At 37.0% G+C, this 13884-nt stretch overlaps 1 protein-coding gene across 1 annotated transcript; it reads left to right on the top strand.

Annotated features, from left to right (window-relative positions):
• Nucleotides 1-1082: 1082 nt before the first annotated feature.
• On the top strand, nucleotides 1083-9458 carry agpat4 (1-acylglycerol-3-phosphate O-acyltransferase 4 (lysophosphatidic acid acyltransferase, delta)). The gene is made up of 9 exons (XM_030156808.1): nucleotides 1083-1341; nucleotides 3179-3360; nucleotides 3441-3610; nucleotides 3727-3888; nucleotides 4704-4857; nucleotides 4946-5048; nucleotides 5159-5234; nucleotides 7740-7938; nucleotides 8576-9458. Exons 2-9 carry the CDS (start codon nucleotides 3183-3185, stop codon nucleotides 8665-8667), a joined length of 1134 nt encoding a protein of 377 aa, XP_030012668.1. The 5' UTR covers nucleotides 1083-1341; nucleotides 3179-3182; the 3' UTR covers nucleotides 8668-9458.
• The last annotated feature ends 4426 nt before the right edge of the window (nucleotides 9459-13884 follow it).

Here is a 13884-nt window from a genome sequence, read left to right as displayed (position 1 = left end):
GTACCTATTAAATAATCACAACAGAAAGTCTGAGTTGTTCATGCTGTAGTTTTTAACAAATACCTTGAATACATTAAGTATTACCTGATTTTACCTAAAATTGCCCTCTATATAAAGTGTAACGGATAATTTGTCGTCCCCCCCCTAACATTTTCTTTGCCCTCCAGTTGCCCCCCCACTTTTAAAATCTTGGTGCCGCCACTGGTCACTGCAGATCAGGTTTATCTAGAACAGTAAAGTTACAGTAATAATATGAATGTCAGTGTATGGGATGATGCATGAGCGTCCACTATGTTGGCTGATATGGAACTAAAACAACAAAATCCATGACTATACAAGAGAAAAGCTGTAGAACAGCTGTCCACTGTACTGACCAGTGTGCATGAAAGGGTTACAGTGCATCATTTTAATGTGTATGTAATTCGACCTTCCAACAGAGAGTGCTGTTCAACAAGCCGCCGCACTATTATAAAGCACTTTTATCAGTTAAATCCTTGTCGTAATGGTTACTTATTAACTCATATCAAACTATCAAATATCAGACAGGAAACTCCCACTTCTCGTGAAAACTGTCACATGAAAAAACTAGTTTCTTTTTTACGTGGCTCCATGTGATTCTTTGTTGCAATGAGGAAGACGCCACCGCGCATGCGTCTACTCCCGGCTTGTCAAATGGTGTTTTTCCTTTTTCCAAATAAGGCAGCACCAGAGAGCGAAGAAAACCTACAGAGATCTCACTCTGTGTAAGATCTCGGGACCGTGAAACTTCGTGCGAGTGTATGAGCATCAGGAAGTGAGGCGGCATTAATGGGGATAACACATCTGCTGTTCACTTTATTGGCCAAAATTGCGCAAAAATCAAACGTACTCGAACTATTCTAAGTTGAAATACATATATTTTGTGGATATGTTGCTCTTTATTCGAGAGATTGTGACATCAGTCACCATGGTAACAAACGAGGTGATGGTTGTATGAATGAATCGACTGTCCACGTTTGTTTTTTTCCTCCACTCAGAGCATAAACGATCTATGCACCCAGACCGGTTCCAGAGCTTCTAGAAGGAAGCTGAACTCATACGTACATATCTCCATCCTCAGTTCCAGGCGTGGTTTGCAGATGGGTGTGGTTCCTTGTACAAAAAAGTTTTCATTCAACTATGTGGACTTTGGAAACGCAGATCTTGAACATGACAGTCGGAGAAGCTGAAATCTGAAGGGCAAGAGCAGGATTTTGAAGTGGCATGGATTTATGTATGGAACAGAGGGTTTTCTGCGTGCCTTTGCAGGGCTGAAGGTGTCTGAGACTGGACAGATTTCCAAACCCAAAGACCAGCGCTAAGGTAAGTCACGTGTTCCTGCATTAAGGTGTATAGAATTAATATGTCATGTACTTTTTAGTTGACTTAAATAATGTCATGTGGGTTAGGGATCTCATTTGTTGCTTTTTATATCACCATCTACTTGTGAATGTTTCAAGATTTTGACAGAAATGGGAAAAATTATGTTTAACCCTTTCATGCACGAATTATGAGAACCTTAATCAAGATTTTTTTTTTTCCTGAGTGTTTTTATTCCTCTTTAGGCATGAAAAAAACAATGCGATTGAAAATTTTCTTATGAAAAAAAGAAAAAAAAAGTTAAAAAATACATTAAAAAATAAATAAATAAAAATAATAATAATAATAATGATAATAAATCTTATGAACCTATTTTTCATGAAGCTGCAAAAATGTCCACTCAGCTGGACACCATGCGTTTAATTTTTGAAGCGAAGAAACATGTATTTACTGATAAATTGCGTGAAAACTATAACTATTACACTCAGGGGAGATCTACACAATGTTACCAATTCATGTCAGAAAATATATGTAATGTCTTAAAACTTTAATAAAGATATGTGTAAAAAAAACAAAACAACAAAACCATGAATATGCAAGAGAACAGCTGTAGAATACCTGTCCACTGTAGTGACCAGTATACATGAAAGGGTTAAGGAGTGTAAAGGTGATTTTTGAGCACAGTCAGGTGGACTATGGACATGTTGGGTGACAAAAAACTTTAAAATAGACTTAATTTGTCAACTGTAGCTGATATGTAACCGTTTGGGAGTCCTAAAGCCAACTTTACTGTTTCTAAATGATGTCTACAAAACAAAACAAAACAAAACAAACAAAGCAGACTGATTTACATTGTTTTAAAAGACTATATTTGACGTCTCAGTCTTAATTATTATTTATACTTATTCACTCCAAGCATGATATTGGGATAACATTAAGTCATTTGTGCTTGACAGATATTTTTGATTACCAGCTTTGAGGACTTGAGAATTTACCCTGCCTAATCAAACTTCCCTTCATATTGATATCCCCTAGTCCTGGACCGATTTTTTTTTTTTTTTTTTTTCATCAAAATTGCAGGATTTGGAGTCAATTATATACCTGACACTATGGTAATGTTAATTTTGGCAACTTCAAATGAAAACAGCAATTTTTGATATGATGAAAAATGTGCCAGTTTTTGATGTGGTTTGTTTTGCCCTACATAACCGAGATGTTTTTCCACAAAAAATTCAGTGAAAATGGCTGAACTTGGCAGATGTCTTTGCGTGACCTCAAAGTACTAGAAATACCCTTTCCATCCATGTATTACTCTTAGGTAAATATGGGCCGACTCAGTATCAACTGAACAATTTTTTTTACCCTACATAACTGCTTGACCATTCCCTTTTTAGCACATAACATGCATAAAATCTAATATTACTAGCAGTTTTTGTTAACTGCTGTGTCAAAACTAATGCATGTTATAATTTGGGTTGTACTTAGATGACAATAAAGTGTCATATCCCAGACAGAAGCGATGTCTGCTGTCACATAATTTGACCCCATTTCCACATTTTTTGGTCTTTGTCGTGTCACACTGAGGAGCAAAACTTCATCCCGTGATTGGCAGTTTGCAGTGCCATCTCAAAGCCTCCATTCATACATGAGTCTTGTCAAAGGAAACCTTTATGTCAGAGCACGCCCATGGCTGTGAAAGCACTCACAGACCAGGAAAACTCTGCTGATATGTCTGTTCAACAGAGCTGGATAATCTGATAACGTATCCCAGTAATGTCAGGTGTGTGCTTACAGGAGGCGGTGGTGTTTTAAGTGACTTTTGTGTGTTTTGTATTTGCAGAAACATGGGTCTCCTGCAGCTGCTGAAATCCCAGGTCTTGTGCCACTTGTTCATCTGCTTTGTGTTTTTGGTCAGTGGTATTATTGTCAACATGTTGCAGCTCTGCACTTTACCTCTGTGGCTGGTCAATAAGCAGCTGTTTCGCAGGGTCAACATCAGACTCGCTTACTGCATCTCTAGCCGTAAGTACTCACAAAAGTCTGATTTTTAAGATCAAATGGAGACAAACTAATTACAAACATGTCATTGTCTCCATGTCCAGAGATGGTTGCTGTTCTGGAGTGGTGGTCTGGAACTGAGTGCACACTTTACACAGACCCCAAAAGTTACTCGCACTATGGCAAAGAGAACGCTATTGTTGTTCTCAACCACAATTTTGAGATAGATTTCATGTGTGGATGGACCTTCTGTGATCGGTTTGGAGTCCTTGGGGTAAGCAAATGTGTCCCAGAAATCCACACACTGCTACCGCCGTCCCAGTTTTGTCAACATCATTTCCACTTATTCATTTTTAACATAGTGTCTTCTTAATTTTGTTCCTTTTTCAGAGTTCAAAAGTACTTGCCAAAAAGGAGTTGGCTTACGTTCCTGTCATTGGGTGGATGTGGTACTTCCTAGAAATAGTATTTTGCAAGAGAAAGTGGGAAGAAGATCGAAAGACAGTAGCTCAGAGTCTACAGAACCTGCAGGACTATCCAGAAAACTTTTGGGTATGTCGCTTAGAATTTTTTCACTGCAAATACTTCTGATGGCTTCCTGTTTTTCATCTTTGTTAGCAATTTCTTCAAACATCTTCTCTGATAAAACTACTGTTTTGTTAATGTACCTTCCTTAGGACAATGAGTGCGAATTTTATTAACAGTATTTTTGATGAATTTTTTTAACTTATTAAAAATTTGCCTTTAATATAATAGGCCATATTTTGATAGCTTATAACATATGAATGATTACAGATATAAATGTAGTTACTACTGAGCACTGATAGGAAGACATTTATGGACTTTCATTTCATTTGTTGAGTTATCCTCCAGTGAAAGTACCACCTGCTTTTATTGGTAGATTGATCTCCTGTATCAAAACCACTGGACTTGAACATAGTGGCAGAACCTGACAACCTCGCAAATTCAACTTGTTATTGATTCTTGATAGAACATGCCAGTGAGATACAGGGCCATTGGTCCTTCTTTTTTTTTTTTTTTTTTTTTTTTTTATTATTGTTGTTTTTACTTGCAGATTTTATGGTTTTATGGTCATGCCTATTTATCAGTCCAGTAATGCTGGTGCAATAGTAGCCTAACTGTACATACACTTCTTCTCCATCTACGAGACTCTGCATATGTTCTGTGTTTAGTTTTGATTTGTGTATTATTGGTAGCAGTGTACACTATGGAGGAAAATTTCCCCAAGGGGACAAAAAAGTATATTGTGTTGCATTGTATCATATGCTTCATGTGGTAAATCGAAAAACACACCAATGAATTTTAAAGCACATCCATTAATCATCGTTGTAATTTCCCTGGGCTAGTTCTTGCTTTACTGCGAAGGAACGCGCTTCACGCCAAAGAAACACGAGATCAGCATGCAGGTGGCTGAGAGCAAAGGTTTACCCAAACTGAAGTATCATCTACTGCCCAGGACCAAAGGATTTTGGGTCACCGTTAATAACCTCAGAGGAAAGGGTGAGTATTTAAATATGTCCAGGCGCTGTGTGATTTGCATATCAAATGAGACGTGCAGTTAACTGCTGTTGTATTTTCTTCCGTACAGTTGCAGCAGTATACGATTCTACGCTGAACTTCAGAGATAACGAAGCTCCAACATTGCACGGAGTCTTAAATGGGAAGAAATACCATGCAGATTTATATGTAAGGTACAAGCCCATGTTCCACCAGAATTTATACAGAACTTTTATTCCCACTCAGTTTTTTCTCATGTAATCACTGTTTATCTAAGAGACTGGATTTCACCTTTTGTTTGCAGGAGAATCCCTCTGGAGTCCATCCCAGAGGGTGAGGCGGAGTGTGCTGCTTGGCTTCACAAGCTCTACCAGGAAAAGGTGAGTCTGGTTGAGGTTTCTAATGCCTTGAAGCATCTGCTATTGCCATAGTAACCAACCTCCATATCTGTATTGGAAGGCTGTCTTAACATTGTATAGCTGCTTATTATAAAAATTCCTACAGTGTCTGTAAAATAATAAATAGTAATCCAGCATCATTCAAAATACATCAGCATATATTGTCACAGTTATTCTAGTGTAAGTTCCTATCTTTTTCTTGATTGTTTGATGTGTTATTAGCATGTACACAGGGATATTTACACATACGTAGGGGCATTTCCATTTTATTCACCACATAAACAACAGTAGAAATACTTATTTTACTCTTGGAGGAGGTTGAAAAGTTGTACCAATAAGAGTAAAGAGCAAATAAGAACAGTGGAAGCAGATATAGCGAATAATTGTGTGTGCATGTGTGGATCAGTAAGGAGAATACGCATGAAATGACAGCTAACCCATGCATGGAGAGTTGCAGAAACAAATATTGAGGATTTGACAAACCATGGAAGTCATACCACTACACAATCCAGACCATTGCTTCAGTTCGGTGGTTCAGGTTTTGTCAGAATACTGTATCTCTTAATCAGGGTACACGCACAAAGATAATCAGGCTGCTTTTGTTCCGATTTTCCCCCGTCCCGACAAGGAACGTCAAATGCGAGATTATCTTATGTCTTTTAAGATTAACCAATAAAATTATCCCGTGGTCTGAGGTGTGTTAAGGGTGAATTTGTCCTAATAATCAGCTCCGAAACAGGTTGGGGTGGACAATTGTAAATATAAAACTTGTTCAATATTTATGACCAAAAATCTTCATGTGTGTGGGGAAAGCTGACGACTTCCGAGTCATGACTTCGTGAATTGTGAACAGACTGTAGCCAATCAAGAAGCAAGCTGACTGAACAAGGAAGCAGGTGTAAATAAAAACAAGCATGGCCGACCTGAAACATAAAGTTCGGTGGACCGGAAATGGAGGCCCAGCTCGTGGAGTTGTGGGAAGCCCAAGAATGTCTATTCAACGTCTCCACCAAGTCATACCACAACCGAAACGACATGCTGCGTGTTGTGTTTTCTAGTTGTTGTTATGTTTGTTCTTCCTTGTTTTTGTTTGATGACATTTGATTATGCAAGATTTCTGGCTTGGAGTACTAGATTCTAGATCGGTGTTGGGACAGAATTGTTATGTGTGGTGTGCTGTGTTTAGATTATCAGAGCACACCTCACAATACGATCAAAACTGTTCAATGCCTGATTATTTATTTTCATAGATGGGGTCTGGAATAGATAAAAAACTCTCTTTAGATTTAGGAAATCCTTATGCGCGTACCCTGCATTAGGTTTTTCAACTCTTCAATCAGCAGCTCAGGTTGTACATTTTTGTGTCAACCTGTCTAACCTGCCTAGTTCTAAACCAAGATGGTGAATATGAAGAAGAACCAACCAAATGGACTTGCTTAGTCATGGTGCAACTGCTAAAATGTTTTCCTTATTTTGTAACTTATTGATGCAACCTTCACGACAAAGTATTAATAAGTTTAAATATTAGGTTGCCATTAGGTTAAAGGTGCGGGAGACTTTCATCACCAGTTTTTCATCAAATCTGTAAAACCTCAGTCATAGCCTAAGTATCACGAATCCGTAAGTCTTTCTGTGATTACTCACCTGAATCTTTTGCATTACGGTAAACAATTTCAAACTGCCATCCAGCATAAACAAACGTGTGTACATTCAGAGCCGGGAGGTAACTCGGGCATCTTCAGAATTTTGTCGTGACGTCCGTTGTGGGAAAGGGAGGTTTGCGCAGCTGCCTGACAGCAGCAGCTGCTAAAGACACTACGCGGAAACGGCAGGAGCTCCCTTCCCTTTATGCATATTCCTCCAGCCGTTTCCGCATTTCAGATGTTTGGGCATGTTTGTTTCGTCCAAATAATATCATATGGCTGCGCTGCTGCTGTCGCTACAGGTGGCTGCACAAACCTCCCTTTCCCACAATGCACAATGCAATAAAATTCCGAAGATGCCCAAGTTACCGCCCGGCTCTGAATGTAAAGGCACGTTTTGTTTATGGTGGATGGCACTTTGAAATTGTTCACTGTAATGCAAGAGATTCAGGTGAATAATCACAGAAAGACTTACAGATTTGTGATACTTAGGCTATGACTGAGGTTTTACAGATTTGATGAAAAATTGGTCACGAAAGTCTCCAGCACCTTTAAGTTATTCAATACGACAAGTACTGGAGGAGTTCCTGACCTTTAGGTACATTGTCTCCTTCTTCATGCACTTTGGAAGCAGGTAAAGTCGTGCCAGAGTCCTCTATAGAGTAAAACCCATTAAACAAAGAGTAGAGCTGGGTAATTCTTGCTGAAACTTGAAAGTCTTATGTTATTTATGACAGCCCTAAAGGTTTCAGGATTGTCAAGATTCCTCAAAAAGACTGTAACGAGCCACCGTGCTCATGAAAGACCTGTTGAGTCCTAATATGTCTTTTTCACATGTCGACAGGATAGCTTTCAGGAGCACTATGCACAGACAGGCCGTTTCCCCGGACCCATAACCAACCCTCCACGCCGACCCTGGGCACTGATCAACTGGCTCTTCTGGTGTGGTCTTTTCTTCTACCACTTAGTCTTGTTATTCGTTCAACTCCTCAGCTCCGGGTCGATGCTGACAATCACAGCGTCTCTGGCATTCTGCGTCGCAGGTTTGTCCCATACAATTAAACTTGAAATGGGTGTTATTATTCTTCCCTCAACTTTAACCAGCTCCTCTTTGTTCAAACATTCCGTAAAGCAGCAGATTTGACCACTCCAATGTAAGTCACCTTTTTTGGAAAATATTAGGCCTAGTCTTGGAAGCATGTCTCTAGCAACATCCGGGCATGAGTTAACCGTTTCACTAAGGTGGTGAAACAAGAGGATAATTAACAGCATGGATTTATAATAAGCATGTAATGGATTCTGCAATAAATATGCACCCATGTTTTCATGTGTTTGACGTAAAGAAGATGCTTCAATTTCAGCATTTTTTTTAAAAATGTGGCAATTAAACTCAACATAAGCTATTACTTTTGGCACATTTATGACACAGATTAGTCATTTCTAGTTCCCTTGTGCTGTTTTTTTTTTTTTTTTTTACAGAGCGATTTGATTTCAGCCACATTATTAGTTCTACATCTGATGCTGAAAAGTCTGAGTCTGCACAAGAGAAATTTACAACTTAAGAGAAAGTTCACACTGGAAATAACCTTATAAAACATGATCTAAATAACTTTAATCATCCTTTGCATGCTGTGAAAATTGTCCTCTAAACATTCCTGTGCTTCATCTTTTCTTCCGCAGTGTCAGTGGGAGTTCGTTGGATGATTGGCCAGACTGAGATTGACAGAGGATCAACCTATGGGAATAAAGGTGTTCCATTAAACAATAACTAGTGTACTATTAGATCCTGACACATGCTCAGCTGTTGCTTCACACAGCTACTGCAGACAGATGAAGAACAACCAAATGACAGGATTCAGTTGCTCCAACAAGCTCCAACCTGCCTCAAAGCACAGTGTTTTCCATTACCTGCTCCAGACGCTCAAGATCATGAACCAAGATAGTGTCAGATATGTAAGAAAAAATAATGCAAGACAAGACGAATAAGCATTGGAACACATTCTACTCTGATCACAGGAGAAATATTTGAACAATTAGAAGATATTTTCATAGCAACTAAAACTGAAGTTCAGATTACAGGAACTGCTCTTTACCACAAACTGACACAGCTTGAAAAACTTGAAAAGCTCTGTATCAACATGACGTTTACATCTTAGTAAGATGTGAATCGTTGCCAGCGTTTGAATGCACTGTGTTTAAAAAGAGTATGCGTTTTTTTTAATGTACATAACCAAAAGCAGCCTCTGAAACTGATGTAGCCTATGATGTACGACAAAACTCTTGCGGTCTAACAAGTTTTGATTTAACTTCTGCAGATCAGGATGGTACTGGTCTGTTTTTACTTTCTCCTGTCCTTATAAAATAAAGCAGGAGAGGGCAGAGGCTGCTGATGAGTGTAAGCACTTAACATCACACTGAATAATTCAGTAGCTGCTACAGTACAAATAATGAGTATCAGGGACTAAAGAAACTGTTTGTATTTGTAAATAACGTCAAAGGTGTTTTACTCCTGTCACATTCTGCTGGTTGAGATAAATAAAAAAAAGAGTCTCCACCCAAGACATTTCCGTGTGTGTGGTTTTTTTTTTAATATTCACACTACCTTTGTGGTGGTGGGGAACTTCCTGCAGGGTTGGGCAAAATGCATGAGATACCCTGTCTGAAGGTCAAAATAGTTGTTTTGGCATGCTTAACTCTTAAAGACCTACAACAGTTTTTGTAGTGACTTGCAAATTATTATTTTTTCTACATCTAAGTGATTTATCATGATTTATTATCGTATTATCCTGTGTATTTTGGATTTTTCAGGTATTTTCTTATATTTAACTTAATGATCATGTAGATGTTCATAAGAACTCAGAATAAATTCAAAGGCTGCTGTAACATAACCGAAAAAAAAAAAGAAAAAGAAAAAGTGACGTTTTCTGCAAGATATATCCTTCATTGAACACCATTTATCTCCAACATTTTTTTTTTTTTTTTTTAGTGATGACTCAATGTTGCCAAAGATGATGGCGCTTCCACATTCACCATGGAGCTTCTGAATGTCCAAATATATCTTACCTGATGATGAAAAGATGAGAAACTGCATTTTACCTGATTTTTTTTTACATACAGGGTGGGGAAGCAAAATTTACAATGAACATTTAGTTGTTTTTTCTCAGCGGGCACTACGTCAATTGTTTTGAAACCAAACATATATTGATGTCATAATCATACCTAACACTATTATCCATACCTTTTCAGAAACTTTTGCCCATATGAGTAAGGAAAGCAAACGTCAAAGAGTGTGTGATTTGTTGAATGCACTCGTCACACCAAAGGAGATTTCAAAAATAGTTGGAGTGTCCATAAAGACTGTTTATAATGTGAAGAAGAGAATGACTATGAGCAAAACTATTACGAGAAAGTCTGGAAGATACTATTAAAGAAGAATGGGAGAAGTTGTCACCCGAATATTTGAGGAACACTTGTGCAAGTTTCAGGAAGCGTGTGAAGGCAGTTATTGAGAAAGAAGGAGGACACATAGAATAAAAACATTTTCTATCATGTCAATTTTCTTGTGGTAAATAAATTCCCATGACTTTCAATAAACTAATTGGTCATACACTGTCTTTCAATCTCTGCCTCAAAATATTGTAAATTTTGCTTCCCCACCCTGTATATTGATAGGATTAGTGGTTCAGAAGCTATTCAATATCTTAGTCCCCAACAGCTGTTTAGATCTTTGACGGTTAAGTAGCATTATTTCTGCTAAATCAGTAGCAGAAATTTACAGTTCATAGTAAAATTAAGAACAAACTATTTTGCAAAACCACATTGTCAGAAATTGGGTATTATAGTTATTACACTCCTGTTGTTAATGGGTGTGTGTGTGGAGTCTTCCTCTACCATCACAGGAGACCCTACACATGCCTGTAGCATTTAAAAAATTGTAATGTAAATAAAAATCTGTGTGAAACCTTGGATCTGTGAGGCAAAATACTTGCAGTAACTGAAGCACAGGCTGTGAAATCTAAAATGTCTATTGCTCATTTATGACCTTCACTCTTGTTGTGGTATGTGCTCAGTGGCTGCAGACACCATCTACGCTGATTCATACTGAGAGGCTTGAAAAAGACACATCCAACACATAAAAAAAAAATCAAATATGATCAGCAAAAGGCACTTAACCTTTTAAGATGGTTAGGCTACCTGGGGGAACTCCTTACCTTAAAACAACTCAGAATGTGAAGCATGTTGAGGGAAGTTAGTGATTACTTTTTACCTTTTTACAATCTGTTCAAAAGTCACGCTCTGGTAAAGTGCATCTCGGACATGTTTTTTTTTTTCTTTTACAAGAAAAAGGTGGAGCCAGGATCAAGATATAAAATGAATACTGTAAACTGGGTGTGTTTGAGAGAGACAATCTAATTAGTTGCATAATAAACTGCTAATGGACATTTTTGTGGTTGAGACTTGACAGGATCAGAGCCAGAGAGAGAGTTGCGACATGCTTTGATGTCGCCGCTAAGGTGATCACATGGTTCGTGTAAGCCTCAATAGTTCCAAAATAAACTGCGCTGTCATGTTCTTCTATGGGAGGGACAGCAGCGAGAGCGTTATTGCATGGTAAACATCAAAATAAACCACACACAAGTATATTTCCATATTGTTGCACTATGTATGTTTGTGTTATGCTTTTGAGTAGTGGGGTTGACCACTGAAAGTTACAGTGGCCCAGAGGTGCAACAGCCCAAAAAATTATCCACTATAAGAAAAAAAAAGAGAACAGCCCAAAAAATTTTCCACTATAAGAAAAAAGAGAGCAGCCCAAAAAATTGTCCACTATAAGAAAAAAAGAGAACAGCCCAAAAAATTATCCACTATAAGAAAAAAAGAGAACAGCCCAAAAAATAATCCACTAGCCCAAAAAATTATCCACTATAAAAAAAAGAGAACAGCCCAAAAATTTTCCACTGTAAGAAAAAAAGGAGAACAGCCAGAAAATTATCCACTAGCCCAAAAAATTATCCACTATAAGAAAAAAAAGAGAACAGCCCAAAAAATTATCCACTAGCCCAAAAAATTATCCACTATAAAAAAAAAAGAGAACAGCCCAAAAATTTTCCACTGTAAGAAAAAAAGAGAACAGCCCAAAAAATTATCCACTATGAGAAAAAAAGAGAACAGCCCAAAAAATTATCCAATGTAAGAAAAAAAAAGAGAACAGCCCAAAAAACTGTCCACTAGCCCAAAAAATTATCCACTATAAACAAAGAGAACAGCCCAAAAATTTTCCACTATAAGAAAAAAAGAGAACAGCCCAAAAATAATATCCACTGAGAAAAAAACAGAAAACAACCCAAAAAATTTTCCACTATAAGAAAAAAAGAGAACAGCCCCAAAAATTATCCACTATAAGAAAAAAAAAAGAGAACAGCCAAAAAAAAAAAAATTATCCACTATAAGAAAAAAAGAGAACAACCCAAAAAATTATCCACTAGCCCAAAAAAATTATCTTAAAATTTTTCAGCCTATGCTTTTATTTTCGTGGTTACCTTAATTTTAAAGCAAGAGACCTTTCGGGTAAACATTGCCCCCTTAATTGAAAAGGTGAATGATGTTTTTATTCTTATAGTGGATTTTTTTTGGCCTGTTCTCTTCTTTTTCTTATAGTGGATAATCTTTAGGGCTATTCTCTTTTTTTCCTATACGGATAATTTTTTGTGCTGTTGCACCTCAGGGCCACCGCAGAAAGTACTGTATTACTTTGAAAAGTTTAAAATTTGACATGAGTTAGCTGTCTGACTTCATAACTACAGGAAGTAGATTTACGAAAGAAGTGCAGGACAAATAAAACTACTTACAGGCATCACATACCATTATGAAGCATTAATAAATTACAAATAGAATAAAATAACTGACAAAGTGGACCCATGTTTCTATCAGCAGTAAATGACACTAATTAGTTACTCAAGAATTTTGGTTTGATATCAAGAATCGGCTGCCTCTTAAAATTAATGATGTACTGTTGCGTGATACTGTTGATATTCTTTATTTTATGGATAATACGAATTGGTCTGTATGTGATCTTATTAATATAAGTGTTCTTTTGTGTAAATATTAAATTCATTACGGTAAATGGAAAAATTCAAAGCCCTCCTTTAATTGGTTCATAAATGATTTCAAACTGTTTTTTTCATCGCTTCAATAAACTAAGTCTCATAAATCAGCCAAAAAATTGTTTTGACCTTTTTAGTTTTGCTCCAATGGTTTTTATATTATACTTGTTTTATAGCTCCCTTTTTGCTCTGTTTTCTTTCATTTGTTGACTTGTCATAGATGTTGTGTTCCTTTACATGTTCCTTTTGAATCTGTTTCCTGTCATTGTTGAAAAATCCTCTATAAGAGTTTGTATATTGTATTGTATGTTCAAAAGTTCCACAAAAAAAAAAAAAAAAAAACACTAATTAGCTATTATCTCAGCTGACAAACTTAACCGAATACCACCAGGTTCAGCAAAAGTAAAATAAAACCAGCTGATAACCAAATTTGTACTAATGTTACCTCACCGTAGAAACTCCGTAACAGCTGATGAAGTCAAGCTAGCTAACACCAGGCTACAGCTGAAAATCGGACGTAACAGTTGTATAAGATATAAATTCATACAAACACTAACACATACAAAAAAAAAAACAAAACACAATTTACAACATAAATGTTCATTAATACAAGAAATATATCTGACAATTTGAAAGATGATGATTTTTTTTTTTTTTTTTTTGTTTAACTTCCTGCTAGAGTTGCTAGAATGTGTTGAACTATTGGCGACTTCACACCTACTCAAATGTATTTTGGATCGATTTAAATAATTTTATAAACACCAAAACTGACCCTGCACGTAATATCATGCTTTATTTGGCCTTTCACAAATTGATAAAATAAATCCAGAAAAAAGATGTATCAACCTTTTAGTAATATTTGCCAAATTTCATTCATTGCACTAA

This window comes from Sphaeramia orbicularis, chromosome 15 (assembly GCF_902148855.1).
Source record: "Sphaeramia orbicularis chromosome 15, fSphaOr1.1, whole genome shotgun sequence".
Lineage (NCBI taxonomy): Eukaryota > Metazoa > Chordata > Actinopteri > Kurtiformes > Apogonidae > Sphaeramia > Sphaeramia orbicularis.
This window is presented reverse-complemented; position numbering and strand designations above follow the sequence as displayed.